This window comes from Rhincodon typus, chromosome 1 (assembly GCF_021869965.1).
Source record: "Rhincodon typus isolate 14 chromosome 1, sRhiTyp1.1, whole genome shotgun sequence".
NCBI classification, from domain to species: domain Eukaryota; kingdom Metazoa; phylum Chordata; class Chondrichthyes; order Orectolobiformes; family Rhincodontidae; genus Rhincodon; species Rhincodon typus.
In genome coordinates, this window is record NC_063332.1 from 64,170,270 (window position 1) to 64,193,036 (window position 22,767).

The 22,767-nt window shown below is 40.4% G+C and overlaps 1 protein-coding gene across 2 annotated transcripts in view; it reads right to left on the reverse strand.

The window, feature by feature from the left end:
- ercc8 (excision repair cross-complementation group 8) overlaps window positions 1-22,767 on the reverse strand; it is a 52,714-nt gene that overhangs the window by 12,125 nt on the left and 17,822 nt on the right. For both annotated transcript variants that reach the window (XM_020511304.2, XM_048598759.1), the window contains 6 exons: window positions 22,080-22,161; window positions 20,613-20,681; window positions 17,369-17,435; window positions 15,759-15,862; window positions 14,926-15,050; window positions 8,104-8,301 (listed from right to left, as the gene is read on the reverse strand). In XM_020511304.2, the coding sequence (XP_020366893.1) occupies window positions 8,104-8,301; window positions 14,926-15,050; window positions 15,759-15,862; window positions 17,369-17,435; window positions 20,613-20,681; window positions 22,080-22,161 (645 nt within the window). The remainder of the gene's footprint in view (window positions 1-8,103; window positions 8,302-14,925; window positions 15,051-15,758; window positions 15,863-17,368; window positions 17,436-20,612; window positions 20,682-22,079; window positions 22,162-22,767) is intronic.

Genomic DNA, 22,767 nt, shown 5'->3' on the forward strand with positions numbered 1-22,767 from the left:
ATAGTGCCGGAAGATTGGAGAGAGGCAAACGTCATTCCCTTGTTCAAAAAAGGGAATAGGGATAACCCCGGAAATTACAGGCCAGTTAGTCTTATTTCAGTGGGTGGGCAAATTATTGGAAAGGGCTCTAAGAAATAGGATTTATGATCACTCGGAAATGCACAGTTTGATTCGTGACCGTCAGCATGGATTTTGTGAGGGGTAGATCATGCCTCACAAACCTTATTGAATTCTTTGAAGACGTGGCCAAACATGTGGATGAAGGTAGAGCAGTGGATGTGGTACACATGGATTTAAGTAAGGCGTTTGATAAGGTTCCCCATGGTAGGCAGAAGGTAAGGAGGCATGGGATAGGGGGAAATGTGGCAGATTCGATTCAGAATTGGCTGACCCTTAGAAGGCAAAGGGTGGTAGTGGATGGAAAATATTTAACATGGTGCTCAGTTACGAGTGGTGCACCACAAGATCTGTTCTGGGTCCTCTTCTATTTGTGATTTTTGTAAGTGATTTGAATGAAGGAGTGGAAGGGTGGATTAGCACGTTCGCGGACGATACAAAGGTGGGTCGCGTTGTGGATCGTGCAGAGGGCTGTTCTAGATTACAAAGGGACATTGATTGGATGCAGAGCTGGGCTGAGAAGTGGCAGATGGAATTTAACCCTGAAGAGTGTGAGGTGATTCATTTTGGAAGGAAAAAATTGAAAGCAGAATACAGGGTTAACGGAAAGATTCTTGGCAGTGTGGAGGAGCAGAGGGATCTTGGGGTTCATGTTCACAGTTCCCTGAAAGCTGCCATCCAGGTGGATAGAGTTGTTAAGAAGGCGCATGGTGTGTTAGCTTTCATTAATAGAGGGATTGAGTTCAAGAGCGGTCAAGTTATGCTCCAGCTATACAAAAACCTGATTCGGCCACATCTGGGGTATTGTGTCCAGTTCTGGTCACCTCATTACACGAAAGATGTGGAAGCGTTGGAAAAGGTGCAGAGGAGATTTACCAGGATGTTGCCTGGAATGGAGGGAAGGCCTTACGAGGAAAAGTTGAGAGAGCTAGGGCTTTTCTCTTTAGAACAACGAAGGATGAGAGGTGACTTGATAGAGGTGTACAAAATGATCAGAGGTATAGATAGGGTGGACAGCCAGGGACTTTTTCCTAGGATGAAGGTAGCTATTACAAGGGGGCATAGTTTTAAAGTGAGTGGAGGTGGATACAGGGGAGACGTCAGAAGTAGGTTCTTTACTCAGAGAGTGCGAGGAGTGTGGAATGCATTGCCGGAGAGGGTAGTGGAGTCGGCCTCATTAGGGGCATTTAAGCGGCTATTAGATAGGCATATGGATGATAGTATAAGTTAGGGGTGGAGGTTAGGTAGACCTTAGAATTAGGGTAAAAGATCGGCACAACACCATGGGCCAAAGGGCCTGTGCTGTTCTATGTTGTAAAAGGCCAAATGGCTGGTCAAAGAGTGAGATTTTAAGAGATGTGATAAAAAAGGAAAACAAGCAAGAGAGGCAGAGATTTGAACAGAGGAGATTGTCAATCTCAGGAATGAATACAGAAAGCGCAGAGAAACTCAGCCTCTTTGGTGGGAGATAACTCCTTAACGTTTAAAGTCAAATATGACTTTTTCAGAACAGAAGAGGGCTAGAAAAGTGATAGGTTGTTCACTTTAGGAACTTGGTAGATGAAGATGTGTGCACCAATGATGAATTGAGTAAAATCAGGGACACTCAAGAATCCAGAATGATAGGACAGCTATCTCAGATGGTTGTGGGGCTGAAGGAAATAAAGAGATAAGGAGTGGCAAAGCTATCGACAGATTTGAAACCAAGTATAAGGACATGGAAATCAATACGTTGTTCAGACAGCAGCCAGCACATGTCGCAGAACACAGCAGTGATAGGGTTTGGTGGAGTTTAAGTCATGGGTAGCACAGCTTTCCATGACCTCAAGTTTATGGGGGGCAGAAAATAAGTGGTCAGTTGGGAGTGTGCTGAAGTAGTCAAGAGAAGAAATAAAAAGACATGATTGAGGGTTTCAGCAGCAGACGAGCTGGAACAGAGACAGAGACAAAGTCAGGCAATGTTGGAGTCTGAAGTAGGCAGTATTGGTGATGGAGCAAATGTGGTCAGAGCCTAACCTCAGAGTCAAATATGACTCTAAGATTGCAAATGAACTTGTTTAATCTCAGACCAGTGCTAGTGAAAGAGATGGAGTTACTGTTCAGGCAGTGAAATTTGGAACAGGAATGGAGAACAATGACGTTATTTTTCCTGATAAGTAATTTGTAAAAGATTTTGCTCATTACTCCAGTGCTGGCTGGTTGGCTATGCGGTCTGATAATTTAGCCACAGTAAGGGAGTTAAAAAAGGTGATGGTGCAGTAAAACTGGTATCACTAGGACACATGAAAACATCTGCTTTCAGATGATGTCACCAATGGGCAGCAAATTGCTGAGGAATCAAAGGGATTCAAGGATAGATCATTCGATGATACCAGAGATAATGGTACAGAAGCTGCTACTGCAAGTGAAACCCCAATTATGATTAAATAGATAAGTTTGCGACCGATGACAGCATGCTGGATATTGGTAGAGAAGTACACAAGGGTGATGATATGGTTCAACTGTGCCAAAGACTGCAGACAGGTCAAGAAAGGCGAGTATAAATAGTTTAGCTTTGTTACAGTTAGGCTGAATGTTGCTTATGACTTTAATCAGATATGATTGGAATTGTGGCAGAAGTAGAAAGGGAGGGATTCATGTATGTATTACATGAATGAAAGGTACAGGTTTTGGAAGTGTCAACATGTTGAAGGACTCGAGGGGAAACGGAGGTTTGGAGGTCGGGCGGTAGTGAAGAACATTATGGTCAAGCATTGGTTTGGTGAAGGGAAGGCTGATTACAGCTGATTTTAAGAACACAGGAATAGCACCGGAGGAGAAACAACCATTAACACCATCAGAAACAAAACTGAAATATCTGGAAAAAATTAGCAGGTTTGGCAACCTCTATGAAGATAAAGCAGAATTAAAGTTTAGGATCCAGTGATACTTCTTTAGAACCTTTCTGAAGAAGGGTCATTGGACTCAAAACATTAACTCTGCTTACATTCCAGATGCTGCCAGACCTGCTGAGCTTTCCCAGCAATTAGGTAACTGCACCCCCTCCACAATAATACACAACACTGAAGCTCCACACCAAGGATGTGTTCACAGCCCTCTACTGTACTCCCTGTACACCCACGAATGTGTTGCCAAGTTCCAAATGAACTCGACCTACAGCTTCACTGATGACACCACCGTAGTGGGATGGATATCTAACAATGAGGAGTCAAAATACAGAAGGCAGATATAAAGCTTGGTGACGTTGTGCAATGAGAATAATCTCCCTCTCTCAATGTCAGCAAAATGAAAGAACTGATCATTGACTTCAGAAAGAAAAGAGGAGAATATGCCCCCATCTACATCAAGAGAACCAAGGTTGAGAGGGTGGAGAGTGTCAAGTTCCTCAGAGTGACAATAACCGAGGGCCTGTCCTAGACCTCCCACATTGATGCAACAGTCAAGAAGGCACAACAACGCTTCTTCTTCCTCAGGCAGCTCAGCAGACTTGGCATGTCCATAAGGACCCTCACCAACTTCTACAGATGCACAATTGAAAGCATACTGTCTGGTGCCTAACAGCCTGGTATGGAAACTGCTTTGACCAGATCATAAGAAACAACAGAAGGTGGTGTGCACAGCCCAAACTATCACAAAAGTGACCAATTCATCCATGGACTCAATTTACATGACTTGCTGCCACAGAAAGTCTGCCAACATCAAAGACCCATCTAATTCTGGTAATGATCTCCTAAAAGCTCTTCCAAAAGGCAGAAGATATAGAAGTCTGAACACATGCATCAGCAGGTTCAGGAACAGTTTCTTCCTGGCCGTTATTAGACTGACGAATGGACTCGCTAGCCTCAAATAATGCTGATCTTGCTAACGTTGATCTCACCTAGCCCACACCCTGTGCGATGTAACCTGTACGCCTCTGTCCAAGTCTTTTTGATCTGTACAACATTGCTTACTATGATCGGCCTGTACTTCTCGTAAACAAAGCCTTTCACTGTACTTCAGTACGTGTGACAATATGTCAATTTTTACTTGTATTTCTGATTTACAGTGTTAGGGTTGCCCATGACTGAGCAGCACAAAACTGCCAATGGTTGCCCATGCAGCTGAACATAGCTTACAATAGTTAAAGAGCTTTGGAAAGCATTTGCTTAATGTAGCCTGCACAAGTTAGAACAATAGTAGCTCTGTAGACCCAAGGTAACAGAACTAAGAAAGAATATGGAGCTGCAGTCATTTACGCATAAGAACATTTCGTACTACATTTAATTAGTGAATCTCTCTTTAAATATTTAATTAATCCTAAATACTAAAAGCAGGTTTCAGTTAAGATCCTTCAAATAAATCATAGATATAGATTCTGAAGTAGTTATAGATTCACCTATACACAAAAATCAGTAAAGGCATTAGAGCCCCATATCATTACAGAGAATTGAATTACAGGTGCAGAAACTGGCAGACATTGCAATGCGGGTTGAATGTACACAGTGAATGTAAGACACCCAAGGATAAAGACTGAGGTGTCCAGTAAATACGGTGAGTAAGAAACTGCTCACAACTCGTTACCTAAAAAAGTGTAACATTACGTGAAACCATATACCTTTGTTCAAACTGATATTATAACAATTAGTAAAAATCAATATTCTTTTGTATTTCTTATAACGAGGTTAATAAGGAATTTAAAAGGTCCTTCAGTGATAGGCTAGTATCCAATTAATTGGTAGTTAATACAGCGCAGCTGGCAAATGTCTGGGAAGGAATGTACTTGAAGACAGTGTTCATTGTGAAAAGCCCAAAGAAGGAAGATAAAATAATCTGGGAAACATCATGAAACCATGGAGGACTGGAGGCTGACCACAAGCCTGTCCATCTCTAGCTGTTCAGTCACATGATTAACTTAACAGGAAACGTAATTAATTAATATGATAGGTTTGTAAATGTTAATGTTGAAGACGGAATAAAACAATTGTATGAAGATGTACGTTTTCTTTTGTTTGAAGAGCTCTTTGGATTTTCAGAGGGTTTTTTCCCACCGGTGTAATTTCAATAAACTCTTTTGTCTTTGGTTTTTTGTTTAGTGATTAACACTATCAACTAACATAGATACTAGGAACAAAGTTGGATATCAGTTTGGTGGGAACAGGATTGGGGTAAAGAGGTGGTGGCTCTCACCTAGTTGAGTTTGAAGAGCAAATGATGGGAATAGGGTGGAAATTAAAGAAAGATGCAATCGGGAACATTAGAAGAAGTTTAGTCAGATGGAAGGCTGGGTCCTAACAGAGGCAGTGACTAGATATCTTGATCCTGTTGTCAAAGAAATTCAGGAGCTCCTTGTGATTATTATTTGGAGCATATCAGTAGTTGCATAAATGGAGTAAACAGAAGGTCAAAAGCTAGATAGTTAGGGTTTTTACAAGTGCAGTTCTCTGTAAAATTTGGGGGTGGTCATCTTTCAAAGGACAGATGTAGAAGGAGGAAAGGTTTAGGGTGCTGAGGGAAGATGTGGGTGACAAATGATACAAGTAAGTTTTCATGGATTCATCTGTGATTGATACAATGAGGCTAGCTAAAATATTTGAGATATATGATCATAGAATCCCTACAGCGTCCACACCGACTCTCAGAGCATCCCAACCAGACCCATCCCCCTGTAACCCACCTAACCTACAGTTCCCTGAACACTATGGGCAATTTAGCATGGCCAATCCACCTAGCCTGCACATCTTTGGACTGTGGGAGGAAAACAGAGCACCCGGAAGAAACCAACACAGACACAGGAGAACGTGCAAACTCCACGCAGACAGTCACCCGAGGGTGGAATCGAACCCAGGTTCCTTGCGCTGTCAGGCAGCAGTGCTAAACACTGAGCCACAGTGCCATATAGGACTCAAAACATCAAAGAATTTTCTTGTCAGCTTCTCAATGACTCCAATTTTGCTAATGCTCTCTGACACCACACACAGTAAAATGCAGCCATGATCTCAAAGACAGTCACTCTCACCTCTCCTCTGGACATCAGCTCTTTCTCCATGTTTGAACCAAGGTGAACCAAGGTCAGGAGTGACACTAGCAGAATCCCAAACTGAGAAACTAAGGTTGAAATCATCAAAGACATGAAATTGTTTGGTGAAGAGATGGAAAGAGAAAGCAGTGAAGATAACTCACAACATTTTTAGCACACAGGGAGGCTGGTAGAAAACGATGATGTTAAATGAGACATAAGGGGGTTGAAAAAGGCAAGATGTTCAGAGAATAAGAAAGTAGCACAAGAGTAATGGCTAAGGCAACTGATGGTAGGTGTAACCATGTGGGAAAGGTTAAGAGAAAATATGTCAACACCCGTTAGCGAAGTTTCCATTAAGGTCATGATATTGTGTAATCATCTACAGCAAGTTTAGGGATGGTAAGGGCCTTGATCAGAGCGAAAGGACATTCTGAAGGGTAATATGTCGAGGTGTGAACAGCACAGAAGGGCAAAGCACCAAAGAAAGTACAAATGAAAGAAGGCATAAGAAAATAAGAGAATAAAACGGGGAGGGGGGGTGGGAGTGAAGAGCATAAATGGATCCAGACCAGCAGCCAAATGCACCTGAAATGGACTCAGAAAGCTCAAGATACAGAGGCACATTTACATAAAACATTAATACATAAAAGTCTGATCGTACATGCGAACTAGGAATTACATAGGAAATAACAGGAAGAAGTCCACAGTCAAGTTCACAAGTTCCATGGTAGGATAACGTAAGGTGGTAACATCATAGGAGTGTTCTATGAATATGCTGAAGGCAGATGTCTCTCTAAACAGATTATATATTACAACTTCAGGACTATTGGATGACAGAAATTACCAGGAGGAAGGAGGAACTGAATTGGCGTTAGCAGATACACAATTGTGACACAGAATACCTCAGCAATTAAGACATTTCAACCGGGTAAAAATGCAGTGCCATTTCACTGCTAAATTTGATGACTCATGCTAATCATTTCTATCAGTGTAACCAGTATGCAGTTTAATATAATTCATTGGAAGGAAGATATTAAAAAGGACTTGCACTTATCCAGCACTTCTCACGATCACTACATTTAAAAGCAATTTACAGCAAACCGACCTTTAAAGCAAAGTCACTGTTGAAATGTATGAAATTCAGCAGTTAATTTACAGACAGGAAACTCATAAAAGCAGCAATATGATAACAACTAGATACCCTGCTTTTTTTGAGCAGTAGTTTGAGACATAATTATTGCCCAAGACACGAGGGATAAGTCCACTTCCCATCTTTGAAACAGTGTCATCTACACTAATCAGGCAGTCTCTGTTTTCCACCTCATTTGAACAACGGCACTCCAACCATGCAACACTCCCTCAGTAACTCATTAGATTATCTGTACAGATTTTTGTACTCAACCCTTGGAGTGAGCCTTGAAACCATAACTTTACAACTTAAAGACAAGACTGTTGCCCAGTGAGCCATTGCTAACACTGAAACAGAAAAGAAATTTGTTATTAAAATTTATCCTAATTCTTCAGAACAGGAACACTTTGACTCTAAAACTACAGTTATCAGTTTATGTATCTTTTTAAAACATTAAGTTTGAAGAAATCAATTTTAAAAAAAATATTCTGTTTATATACCTGCAGTCACACTTCTCTTTTTGCACAATGCTTAAATAAAGACACATTTTGGACAAAAACATTTGCATTTCTGTTCCTTTACATAATCAAACTGCAAATGTGATTTATTTGTTTTGCTTGAAAAAGTGCTAAACAATAAACCATCTTGTATAGCTTTTCTTGCAGCATCGTTCCAATGTTCGCTCAGTAGTCTCTAATGGATTGGAAATTAGACTTCGAGAGAATGGAAAAATGTGGAATCATTAAGATATTCATTTCTAGAAATATCATCTCAGTCAGATTGGAGGTTTCTGTTCAGTAGTGGGAATGCAGAACTTCAAACTATAGCAAATAAAGTACAGACTAGGAGATTTACTTACTTGGAAATCAGACTGGAATGTGCAACAGTTTACGTAATTATAATGTCCCCGGAGTTCAGTTAACAGTTGTCCAGAGTAGATGTCATACACAGCAATACAACTGTCAACAGGAACAAAGGCAAAATCTGGGCTGCATCCAGTGGACACTGCAAATTTGAGACCTTTACGGCTTTCATTAGATACTCTTCCATAATTTACCTGTAAACATCAAATCATTGCAATTACGTCTTAAAAAATACTTCAGTTTTCGAACAACTTTTCTGATACCATTATCCTAAATCACAGAACTGACTGCAGATAATTAATACAAAGCTGCAAGTGCTGGAATGCTGACATAAAAAGCAAAAATGGTGGAAATACATATTTCGTCAAGCAATGCATGCAGAGAGAGAAGGGGAAGATTAACAATTCAGGTCCAGAGGGCCTTGCGGTAGTTTCTCCACCTATGGGCCAGAGGACTGTGTTCAGGTCCGATCTGCTCCAGAGGTGTGCAATAACATCTCTGAACAAGCTGATTAGCAATATCAATGATTCTGGTCCATGAATTGCTTTTCAGAATCAGTACAAAAGAATAGAAACGTAGACGATAGGAGCAGGAGGCCGCCGTTCGGCCCTTCGAGCCTGCTCCACCATTCTTCACGATCATAGCTGATTGTCCAAGTCAATAACCTAATCCTGCTTTCTCCCCATAACCTCTGACCCCAATCGCCCCAAGTGCTACATATAGGCATTTCTTGAGTACATTCAATGTTTTGGTATCAACTACTTCCTGTGGTAATGAACTCCACAGGCTCACCACTCTTTGGGGAAGAAATGTCTTCACATCTCTGTCCTAAATCATCTACCCCAAATCCTCATACTGTGACCTCTGGTTCTGGATGCATCCACCATTGGGAACATGCTCCCTGCATCTACCCTGTCCAGTCCTGTTAGAATTTTATAAGTCTCCAGGAGATCCTCCCTCATTCTTCTGAACGCCAGTGAAAACAATTCCAACCTAGTCAATCTCTCCTCATACGTCAGTCCCGCCATCCCCGGAATCAGCCTGATAAACCTTCGCTGCACTCCCTCAAAAGCCAGAGCATCCTTTCTTAGAAAAGGAGTCTAAAACTGCTCACAAAATTCCAGATGTGGTTTCACCAAAGCCCTGCACAACTGTAACATATCCCTGCTCCTGTACTTGAAACCTTTAGCAATGAAGGCCTACATACCATTTGCCTGCTATGGCTGCATGCTTATGTTAACTAACATTATAATATCAACTAACTTAACACGATGGGGGATTATCCCAAGTTGCCCAAACGTTGATGACCTAATTTAGTCATATTATCACAGAATTGACTGAACAAAGACAATTATACAAAATACATGAACTGCACTGCCATCATCTACACACCTGGCCATCTCCATGAAAAAAATGCAAATTTGTTCAGCTCCCTCTGACAAAGCCATGCTGACTACCCTGATCAAATCTTGCCTTTCCAAATGGAGATTAATTCTCTCCTTCAGAACGTTCTCCATTAGTTTCCCTTCCATTAATGAGACACTCACTGGTCTGTAATTTCCTGGTTTATCTCTACCACCCTTCTTGAAAAGTGGAACAACATTAGTTGTCCTCCAGTCCTTTGCCACCATCCTGTGGCCAAAGAAGAACTGAAAATCTGGGTCAGTGCCCCTGTAATGTACTCCCTCAATTCTCACAGCAGCCTGGGATAAAACTCATCTGGACCTCGGGATCTATCTACTTTTAAGCCTGCCAAAACCTTCAATGCCTCCTCCCCAATCCCCAAGTCACACTGCTCAAGAACCTCATTGTTCCTCTTCCTGAATTCTGTATCACATCATCCTTCTTCTTCCTTAAACAGTGGGGTTATATTTTCTACTTTACATTCTTGGGCACTCTTCTAGAATGTAAAGAAATCCTGGAAAATCAAACTGTTGCATGCACGATCTATGCAGTGCTCTCTTTTACAAACCTTGGATGCATGTCATCATTTCTGGCAATTTGCAACGAAGAACACTTACTTTGTACAGCACCTTATCTTTACTTGTACTAATGTCTTTACTATAGAATCATAGAATTCCCCACACAGTGTGGATACAGGCCCTTCAGCCCAACAAGTTCACAACACACCTCAGAGCATCCCATCCAGACCCATCCTATAACCCACCTAATCTACACATCCCTGAACATTACGGGCAATTTGGCATGACCAATCCACCTGTGGGTGGAAACCTGAGCACCCGGAGGAAACCCACACAGACACGGGGAGAATGTGCAAACTCCACACAGACAGTCGTCCGCGAGTGCTAACCACTGAGCCACCGTGCCGCCCTTTATGTTCGTTTTCTCACTGGACTCTCGGTTCACTATCACTTATGGAGTGCTTTGTATTTTGCATCAAGAAGGCAGCTATAAAGTATTCGATTAACATCGCTGCTCTTGTCTTAGTCTCTGCTTTTAATGGGCCACAGCTTACTTCCAATCATCTTTTCTTATTAACATACCAAAAACAATTCTAAACATTTCAATTACATTTCTTGTGTATACACCCAGAATTCTCAACTATTCTTCATATAACAAGCCCTTCAACCCCAGCAGCATTCTTGTAAACCTCCTCTGGACCTCCTCAAAAGCCAGTAAATCCTGCCTTATTGGCTCAAAACGGTTCACAGTATTCAAAATGCAGTCTGGCCAGAGCCTTGTACTGATGAGGTTGGATATCCTTGTTCTTGCATTCTCAGCCTCTTCAAATTAATACTAACACTGTATTTGCCTTCCTAACTGCCAATTTAACTTGCATGTTAACCTGAAGAGAATCGTGAATTAGGACTCCCAAGTCCCTTTGTGTGTCAAACTTCTGAAGCCTTTTCCCCATTTAGGAAATAATCTATGCCTCTATTCTTCCTATCAAGGTGCAAAACCTTACACTTTCCCACATTGTATTCTATCCGCCACTTCTTTGCCCACTCTCCTGCCTCCAAGTCCTTCTGCAGCCTCCCGATTTCTTCAACACTACTTATTGCTAGACCCATCCTTGTGTCATCCGCAAACTTAGCAATAATGCCCTTAGTTCCTTCATCCACATCATTAATGTATAACATGAATAGTTGTGGTCCCAACACTGACCCCTGCGGAACTCCACTAGACACTGGCTGTGATCCTGAATAAGACCCCTTTATCCCTACTGTCTACTTTCTGCCAGAGAGCAATCCTCAATCCATGCCAGTACCTTGCCTGAACACCATGGGTTCTCTTTTATTTAGCAGCCTCCATTGCGGCAAATTGTCAAAGACCTTCTGGAAAGCCAAATAGATCACATCCACTGGCTCTCCTTTGTCCAACTTGTTTGTTACCTCCTCAAAAGAATTCTAACAGATTTGTCAGGCATGACCACCCTTTGACAAAGAGGTGTCTTCTCTTATATTTGATTTTCTTCTCAATTTCTTGGCCCTTTTTATTCTGAGTTCCAAAGTCCTTTTTGACAACATTAAAAGTCTATTCCCTTGATTTAAAATGAACTTGAATATTTGCAAGCCACAGTAGGACCATTTTTCTGCCATGTACAAATCCATTCTAGACTCACTAAAAGTGAGGAGCAAACAGCAAAACAGAGAGATAAACTAAGGTCATGTTATTAACTCTCAAAAATGTCACTCCAGCCATTTCAAGTTCAAGAAAAATAAATTTACTCTTAACTCAATTCAACATCGATCCCAAAAATCATAACTAGGATTATAACAAGGCTGATTATATGGTTAAACATGGAATGTTGATAAGAGTTAGCCGTTCCTATAATTACAAGGAAAGAGAAACCCAAACAGATATACCAATTTAAGAATATTGGAGTCATACGAGAGTGACAGATCACGTTGAATAACAACATTCACCCAGGCTGTACTGACGGGGGATTGTGATTTCAGAGTCTACCCTGATGCAATGTCGGATGGGCAAAGTAGATATTGTGTGCCCCCACCCAATCTACAACATATATGAACAAGTGTAGGCCATTCAGCCCCTCAAGCCTGTTCTGCCATTCAATGAGATTATGGTTGATCTGTGGCCTAACCCTACACACTTGCCTTTGGCTCCTTTCCTTGAATACCTTTGCTTAACCAAAACTTGAAGTTGAGGTAGATAAATTAACAACTGATCTAGCATCAACCGCATTTGTTGAAGAGTGTTTTGAATCTCTACCACCAGAGGAAGCTTTGAGTGGTTTTAATACTTCTGTTAACAATAATATGCAGGCAAACTTGGTGAAAATGGGGGTGACCTGTGTGGCACAGACGAGGCGAGTATTGTTTAACAACCAGGCAGGCATTGTTCCTACCCAGTGTCCCATCCAAAACCGTATGGTGCATTTAACTCCATTTTACCCATCTCATGTAGGTCATGGAATTAGTGGACATCCGTAGGTGCAAAGAAGAAACACTTATGTCTAAGCCTCTGTGATGACTTTTAGGAGGACCTCAGCCAAAATATCAGTTTTTATATCCTATCCCTTCATTACCCAAACACCTAACCAGGGAAAGGCAAGTGTTGAGACGTGTATGGAAGGTGCATTATGCCCTGCAACAAAATAAGCCAGTGCAGAGGTTGGTCAAAAAAAAATTAAGGAGACCATTTGGTGGTCTGATCTATGGGATTGCGGGTTGAATCTCCAAATCCAGCCCTGGGTCCATGTGCTACTGGAAATCCAATGTGTCATGTTATTACTCTTGGCAGTTCTGCTGTGGTATGTGCAATGTGTCTTAAGGTGGAAACAATGAAAAGATGAAATCTGAGATTCTGAGGCAAGGATCATCAAAGGGAAATTAACGTTTTTCATTAAATCTTCCAGATGCCAAGGAAGTCTCTGGGTGACTTTAAAAGATGGAATGTATTGATATTAACGGAAGATTTATTGGGTTATGCAAAATTAAGTTGTATGAAATTAAGTTAAACGCAAATGAGGAGAAAACACATGAAGCCTGGTGATTACCTAACGATCAGAAAGGTCACCAATTTTCAAGTGTGTGTTTTGCTGAAGGAATATGCGCATTTGTTTACATAAATATTCTAACTCGGCAGTAATGGACTGAACTCTCACAGTAACTGCAAAAACTGAAGCTTTGTTTAAAACAGACACAGCAAATCAGATGTGATAATGTGGACTACTTGTCTGTTGAATCTGAGATTGTCATGGAATTGCACTGTGCAAATAGCATATGGTTGATTGGATGACATAAGTGATAGACAGCGAGTGCAAGCTAAAGTTTGATGTCAAGGTTCAGTAAAAGCAAGCAATAAGCCTCTTTTTAAAAAGGTACAAGCAAGTCTTAATGAGTTAACTAATAAAACTGAAGTGGAAAACATGACACACTTGTGATGTTTGCCCGTGGTCAGAGTGACCATTTGCTGGAGACTGGATAGTATCAAGAGGGTGAATATATAATTCCTTTTTATGTAAACAGTTTTAAAAACCCTTGCCTCCCAGTAAAAATAGCTAGTTCAGGGAAGAGGCTATTTGATCAACTGGTTAGAAGTTGAGACGGAGCAGGCTGATCACTTGTTCTGCTCTGATCTGCAGACAAGTCCATGTAAAAGGGTTCACGTGTGATTGCAAACATTGTATGGTAAGATTCTGCGGTATACTTTGCTTTAATAAAGAAAGTTGAGTAAATTCCATTGTTTGAACTGCCTTGCATTATTGATATCAAGAGTAAACAGACAAACCAGGGAAAGTGGAAATAAAATCCTACGTTCTGTAAAATAAGATACTTCTTTGAAATGTAGTCTTGGCTGGAAACGTATTTTTTGTGTGGATTTTCAATGTCGTTGGTGGTTGAACGATTCATAATTCACAACAATGTCGAGAAGAGCTGTTCTGAGGAACAGTCACTAGACCCAAATGTTAACTCTTCCTTCACAGATGCTGTCAGACCTGGTGAGCTTTTCCAGCAACTTCTGGTTTTTGTTCTCGAAGAACCACTGTTGCTATTGGGACCAATACCCAGAATGGATTTGTGTGTCAAAGCAAATTGGCAGGATAAGCTGGACAAAAGAAAAGATGCAAACCTTGTTTTGCATGGTGCTGCATTGATACTTTTTGTGATGGGATTTTCTTTAATCTTCAAACTACCAGATTGCAAAGAAAAAAAATCTTATACAAGGCCCTCTTCTTGCACTGATCTGAAAATTCTGACTTTCTCACTGATTCTGCTAGTCCTTACACAACAAGCCCCAATGAGGTTCCAAACAAAACAGTGAAATTCTAATTGCAATTTTGCAACATTCAAAACAAAACATAGCCGCACTCAAATAGTGCTCATAATTTTTTATGCAACTGAACATGTGAAAGACCAGAGAGCAAGTTAGTAGGTGTAGTAACTTTCATGTTATTTAACAAAAAAAGTTGTGTACCTTTTTCTCATTTCCTTAAATATTTGCAGATTGTGTCTCTCTCCAATATTGAAATATCATTTAATATCATCCAAGTAACCTGCAGTTAATGGAAGATACTCTACCCTCTCTCTCCCCAAGATTTCCTGTTCCCTTTTCACTCCATTTTTTCTAATCTTCAGCAAATTCCACTGGTCTTGATAAAGGCATTCACTGAAGCATTACAACCTGTCTTTTCTCTTACAGCACCGAGTGAATTTGAGTTTTCCATAATTTACAATTACCTTTTTATACTGGTAATTCGCAAACTTTTATTCTTTAAGAAAATATTGAAGACTTTCTTTATCAAACAACTAAAACAGTCCCATAAAATACTTAAATTAAAGTTCAAATTTAGCTCCACTTAAGTTAATGATGTGTGGAAAGAAAATAAGTACCAGCACGTTGCGTCCTGTGGAGCTATTCCAGAGTCTCATGCGATCATCTGTGCCAACAGTTAAAAGGTGAAGTCCATCACTAGTAAAGCACAGACCATTAACACGTCCATTATGAGCAGTATTTGCTGCCAAGGAAGAAACAAAAGTAGAATGAAGTTCATGCTGAATAATATTTCAATGACTGAAAATACAAATATGGCATTCCTTATATTCAGTGCTAATTCTTCATGGTGAGCTTTGATTAGCATCAACATCTACATCAATAATCTATTTGTCCGCTCTTCAGATCCTGATGGATTCACAATATATTTCCAGGATTTTTCAGCTTTCTAGAATTAGATTTGTAGCTTTTACAATAACTTTTTCTTACTTGTCTAACAAAGTAACACAATTATGATCCTTGCTGAATTAGCAGATCCTAACCAGCGTACTGAGATTGCTGCAATTGGATTCAGCTTCTGTGTTGCACAAGAACAAATAATCTGTGCAGTCCTCTCAGGAATTATTGAGAGACCTCTGCTGAAACATCTGTGTGTGTAGAAATATGACAGGACAAGACTGAATTCTGCTACGATACCTTGAGCGGGTATAGATAACAGATAAATAGATATACTAGACTGAGTTCTGACATACAATAATGGAAAAAATAACCTAAATCAGTAGGCATATGATTAGAAGTAAGCTATCAGTCCCATCAGACTTTACACAAAATATGTTGTCTGGTCTACAGACCAGACATGGGGTTGAACATGGTAAGAATATCATCAAGAAAGGGTTTACAGGGCTTACATTAGTGACATGTCTTACAAGCAAAGATTTCACAGGCTCATTACCTGCCTCTGAAGATGATTTAGCAATTTCCCCATTATGTTGATCAAGCAAAATTAAACTTCCAGAAGCTTTTCGCACATCCCAGATTCTAACTGTGCTATCGGCACTAAGTAGAAAAGTGATTAAAAAGTGATTAGAAACAATCTATTTCATATTCATAGAAACCCGTCTAGTGAAATAGAAAGGTATGTGTAAATGCGAATCCTGCTCTACTGCATTATCTTTGCACCTCCTGGGGAGAAAAAAGTAATCCATTCTGGGATCCTATGAGCTTACAATATTAATGAATGATACTGAACAGATATGTAAAGTAGTAGTATTTCATTTATTGAGGACATCCTGTGATGTGGGAAGTACAGGATAGAATGATTATTAAAGGGAAATTTTCATCTTCACAGCTTCAATTGGCAGAGGAGATCAAAACTCCAGAGCCATAGTAGACAGTAGACCTGCTCCACACTTAACACCATGAGGTGGAGCTAAGAATTACTTTGTATTCCTTCGGACTGAATCGCATGAATAATGGAGAGGGACTGAAATATAGCCTATGGATTCTCATGCAAATAAATGCAGATTAATTAAGTAGAGCCAAGGTAATGTTACTCGGTACATTTAGCCACTGAACTATTGGCAACAGTTGGCTTAAGATTTTAATTGTGCACCAACCTCAATGCTGGTACCAGAAGTGACTGCAAAGTAAATAATACAATATTGTTGTTTCAGCAAGGGCCTCCAGAAGAGTTATTCACAAGTTTCTCAAAGGATTATGCTTATCTCCGAGTGTCAGTTTGATAATAATTGCCTTATGTCAGAGATCAGGCACCAGGAGATAAATGTTTTTGCAACAAAAATGCTCTGTCATGCTAAGGGTCAGTGAAATTTGCAACAATTAGCCAACCAGTGCAGACCAATAGAGGCATCTAAAGAACATAACAAATTGGAAAAGCAGGAGGGAATACACCACTTTCAGCCTTCTCTCCCATTCAACAAAATCATGGCTGCTCTACTCCTTCAACTCCACTTTTTCAGCCAATCACGAATGTTCTAACAAACTTTCATTCACAATTTTCAAAACATGCAATGACCATAAATTAGTTTCCGAGGGCAGTTATCCTGGCAGCCTGGACAACATTTTGCAAATCAACTAACACCAAAAATTAGACCATCTGATCATTGCACTCATTTCAGTTTGTGGGAATTTGTTCTCAGCAAATCGTCCACTGCAGAACAACAGAGACTGCACTTCAAACAACATCAGAAGCACTAATTTTGACTTCGAAACAGTGTGAAATGAGTAATATTGATTTAGAATCCATTTTACATCTCTTCCAAATTTTGTTTCCACGGTCTTCAATGAAACTAAAAATGAGAAGAAATGTAAAGTGGGTTGATGATTCACTATTACCTGTTTTAATTATTGCCCATTCAAAATTACCCCCAATATCTTCAGGAGAGAAGGCAATAAAGAAATTGTCAAAGGAACTTGGTAAAAAGAACATAAATTCATGGCAGTTGAGAACTTCTTTATGATAACTTTAAAGACTTCCAACAAAATACCAGAGATGCACTTGGATGTTGGATCAAAAATAGACAAGAAAATAGTAAACACTACCTTGCTGTTACAAGGATATGTTCATAGCGTGGTGACCATTTCACTGATAATATTTCACCTCTGTGGCCTAAAAGAAATACACATACATGATCCATGGATATGGATTAATCGTTAAAAGTTGACATTAATAAAGATATTCCACCTAGCCTTCTAATTAAGATCTAGCTATTTTCTTTTGTAACAGTTGGCAAATTTTACCATCAGCCACTTGCAAATTCTAATAAAATACAAAATGTCATTTTTTTTGGAAAACATTCTAAAATGGCTTAAGTATGTACAAATAGAAACACGAGCTGAATCTAATGTTTTTTGGCTAAGTGCAAGTTGTGTCACCTTCAGGGTTATTTGCTACAAGGGCTAGCAAGATTTCTTACTTTATTTTAGCAAACTTGCCTCCAACTATCTCAGCTGCCCTACAATGCCTTTTATGTCCATTTAGAGTCCTATTTTACCACGCACTACTCCTGAAACAACTTGCTACTGCAGACTATCTGGAATTAACTGGCATTCCTTGCATCCACACCATCTTTAAAAGCCCACTTCACATACAAACAAGCATATTCACTCCTCAGATGTCCTACATGTTTCTTGACATTTACCACACAAAACAGACGCAGGATTGGGGGGTGGTGGGTGGCTGGGTAGGATGCAACACCAGACCATGCTAGCCTTGTCCGAGATTATCATCTGGATCGTTGTGATTTTGGCCACCTGGAGGCATGCACACTACCTGTAGAAAATGGGTCAATATCCTTCTCCACTCCACCAGCGCAAGTGTCACCACCATCTTCTCTCCAACACATGACACTATCTCTTCGACTCTATCAAGGCTTATGCTCTACCACTTTTAGAAGTACCTGCCACATTTTCCCTCGCTTCCTCTCACCTACTTCAAACTGCAACTTCACTAACTTTGATTGCCCTTTTTCCTGCCTATGCACCTTTTTGGAACATTGTCCCAACTGCGCCTAATATCTTCAAAAGAGACAAACAGCCACCACCAGAGCACAAAGGATCAAAATGGGTGTTGGGTCACCAACAGTCTGCTCCTCACCCTTTATGTGGGGAATATCTTGAATCTGACTGCTCTAAGTGGCTGACTGACTGGACCCAAACCCTGGACTAGTATCAGAGGCTTCCCTTGAGTTTCTGCGCCGAGACGCCGAGTGAAGATTATTCCTCTTGACTTGACAGCGGTCTGCTGACAAGCTTCCTGCCTTGTGCTTGCACTAAACGGCAAGACAAGATGGAAGTAGTTTGACACTCAATCCTGGCTGAGGGGACAAAGCACAGATGCAAAGCAACACAAAGCAATGCACAACAGGGATGCTGTCAGCTTCCAGGTAGAGTGAGTGTGCACTATGACCACAGGATAGAGATGCAGCTTGGCCCAGTCCATGAGCTTGGTGCAACTCAGTGAGTGTACAGTATCTTCAATGCAACATCACAACAATATAACATAGAACATAGAACAGTACAGCATAGTGCAGGCTCTTCGGCCCACAATGTTGTGCTGACCTATTATCCTACTCTAAGATCAAACTGACCTGCATACCCTTCATTTTACTATCATCCATGTGCCTATACAAGAGTTGCTTAAATGTCCCTAATGTATCTGACTCTACCACCACTGCTGGCAGTACATTCCACAAATCTACCACTGTCTGTCTAAAGAACCTACCTCTGACATCTCCCCTATACCTTCCTCCAATCACCTTAAAATTATGTCCCCTTGTAATAGCCATTTCTGCCCTGGGAAAAAGTCTCTGACTATCCAGTCTATCTATGCCTCTCACCATCTTGTACACCTCTATCAAGTCACCTCTCATTCTTCTTCGCTTCAATCAGAAAAGCCCTAGCTCCCTCAATCTTTCCTCATAAGGCCTTCTCTCCATTCCAGGCTGCATCCTGGTAAATCTCCTCTGCACCCTCTCTAAAGCTTCCACATCCTTCCTATAATGAGGCGACCAGAACTGAACACAATAGTCCAAGTGTGGTCTAACCAGGGTTTCAGAGAGCTGCAACATAACCTCAAGGCTCTTAAACTCAATCACCCTGCCAATGAAAGCCAACACACCGTACACCTTCTTTACAATCCTATCAACTTTGAGGGATCTATGGACGTGGACCCCAAGATCCCTCTGTTCTTCCACACTCATGAGAATCCTGCCATTAACCCTGTATTCTGCATTCAAATTCGACGTTCCAAAATGAATCACTTCACACTTTTCTGGGTTGAATTCCATTTGCCACTTCTTTGCCCAGCTCTGCATCCTGTCAATGTCCTGTTGCAACCGACAAAAGCCCTCCACACTATCCACAACTCCACCAACTTTTGTGTCATTGGCAAACTTACTAGCCCACCCTTCCACTTCCTCATCCAAGTCATTTATAAAGATCACAAAGAGCAGAGGTCCCAGAACAAATTCCTGTGGAACACCACTGGTCACCAAGCTCCAGGCTGAATACTTTCCATCTACTACCGCCCTCTGTCTTCTATTGGACGGCTGGGTCACCGGACCCGAAATGTTGACTGATTTTTTTTTTCACAGATGCTGCTAAACCTGCTGAGTTTTTCCAGCAACTTCTGTTTTCATTTCTTGACATCTAGCTTGTCTAATGCTTTCGGTAAAGCTAGAAAGCTGAACATTTGTGAAGGTGTCAAGAGGCAATTAACAAGCAATAATACTCTGTAAATGGTATTCACTGCTGTCAAGTAAGAAACTTGCCATGCGACTTATCAAAATCAGAAAATATGGTGCCAAGTGTTCTCAATGTCAAATTAGGCCACACCAGATATCTCTTGAGATTCTGCCACCAATCATACCTTTGTCCACATTGCTCAGATCCCTACAAGATTCCACTCACTACCTTTCATCATAATGCTTATTTTTTACAATCTCCTGTTAGATTTTGATTTGCACTGCATTGAAAGCTTGCCATGCATTTACTTCTTAGGTCGCAATAGTGAGCATTTTTCATCAGCTCCTTTACAGAAACCAGATATTATGAAGGATAGAGCTTTAATTTTCAATGCTAATACTTTTGCAACAGATGCACTTGGTAAAATAGTTCTGCCCTGAATTCAATTGCTTTCAATTGCTATTAGCCTAATGCACTTGTATAGTTGTTTCACATCTTCCAGGTGCAATACAAAACACATTTTGCTGATAGGCATAGCTTAAATTAATTTCTTCCTGAAGTCGGCATGTTTTAGTACTGTCGAGGCTTCTTGTGCCCTTACCTTGCAGAATGTGGGTGCAGGATCCAGATTTAAGATCACAAAGCTGTACTTTAGGATTCTTGGTACCAACTGAAATGAAGATAATATTCAGCTGTTTCTTTAAAAGAATAGACATCTTCGTTATTGTCACCCATTATATCAAACCAAAATTTCTGCTAATTAGACACACAGTTTTAAAACTACTTAATCTTCTGAATTTCTTCCTTAATATAAAGGCAACATGTTTTCTACATTCCATCAAACTGATATGGCTTCCAATTTTATATTGACTGTCTAATAAAATGCATTAACACCTTTCCACTTGAAATTTGGGTTTGAATGATTCATACCTTTTTGTGGCTTGACACTGTTATGCAGCAACCCTTCGCTCAAATAGCATCCCTTTCACCCATCAGCCAAGTCAATAAATAGTTATTTATTCAATTTTTTTTGGTGCTCTTTCTATTGTACACATAATAGACCAAGACAGCACATCCACAAGCATCCACTCCTTCCACCATCGACGCTCAGTAGCAATAGCCTATACTAATTAAAAGGTGCACTGCAGAAATTCAAAGATCCTTGGAAAGCTTCTTCCAATTCCACGACTACTTCCAACTCGAAGGCAAAGGAAGCTGATACATGGGAACACCACCACCTGCAAGTTCCCCTCCAAGCACTCACCATCCTGACTTGAACATATAATCGCTGTTCCTTCACTGTTGCTGGATCAAAATCTTGGAATTCCATCCCTAAGGGTATAATGGATCAACCTACACCATATTCAAGAGGTCAGCTTACCATGTCCTTCTCAAGGGCCATGATGTGGAAGTGCCGCTGTTGGACTGGGGTGGGCAAGGTCAGAAATCACTCGACACCAGGTTATAGTCCAACAGGTTTATTCGAAAACTCAAGCTTTCGGAGTCTTACTCCTTCAAGTGTTAATGAGAGAGGTAGAATCACACAGAGAATTTATAAGTAAAAGATCAAAGGATCACACCTTGATGAGGATGGACTGGATGCTCTTAGCATCTTGGGTTTGTTTAGTACATCATTGGTGTCCTACACGTGGATTGAAAAAAAATCCTTTAGTATCAAGGGGTAAAATTAAAATCCTTGTTAATTCAAGTCGAACACATGTCTATGTTGGAGATATGATTGTGCCTATTACTGACACAGCTAACTCTACAGGTCGTTATCTTTGATTGCTTTATGGTGAGTATGATATCTTCCATTAACTCTTGAAATTCCTTCTCCTATTTCATCAGTAATCACACAACCACAATCAATTTCTCCTAAGTTAACATCTTCAACAATGATAGTTGTTCTCTAACTAGCTTTCTTATTTATTCCAGGTCAATGCTTTCAACCTAGTTTGGGGATTTATGGAACCTCCCCAATACACAGGTTATTATGAGAAAGGTTTTAACACAAGGTTTGACATCATGCATGGATCATCTGCAGCATCCAACACCTTCTTGTACTAACCAGCTATGAGGCAGTGTTTGGTTGCGACTGGTGACATATGATGACAGTAAACTGTTCCTTCAAAACAGAACACTTCAGCAGGCTGCAAAATAAATAAGTTAGTCTTGCATTAAATTCTTAACCCAATCAGTAAATATACATATAAATATAGCTAATTTCCATTATACATAATGCAAGATTGTGGTCTATTTTCAAGAAAACTTGGAATGTTACATTTTGATTTCATGATCTCAAAAATTATTACCAAGGTACTGAAAAACAATTATTCACACCATAGTCTTAGTATTATTCTTAAATTTTAACAATGCTTTCTTTCTTGTCCTCCTACTACATCTCATCACAGTCAAGACGTTGGAAGCTGGGTTGCAAACAGCCCGCTCTGTAGTTTACTCTGACCTAGAAGACTTAATGATTTGGTCTCAAGGACCAGGCTTATCTTCCTTGACTTGCACCTCTGCACATTTCAGTAACACAGGCAGGGGGAGGTAAAGAGGTCGTTACTCCTACCACACAATTCCATGGGCCAAGCACAGAAAAGGCCAGATGCATAATTAATCAGATGAAGAGATGATTGGTAGATAAAGATAAACTATTTCCACTGATTAAGGATTCTAGAACTGGAGACATAGTCTGAAAATTACAGCCAAACCATGCAAGATGGATGTTAGAAACCACTTCCACACATAGG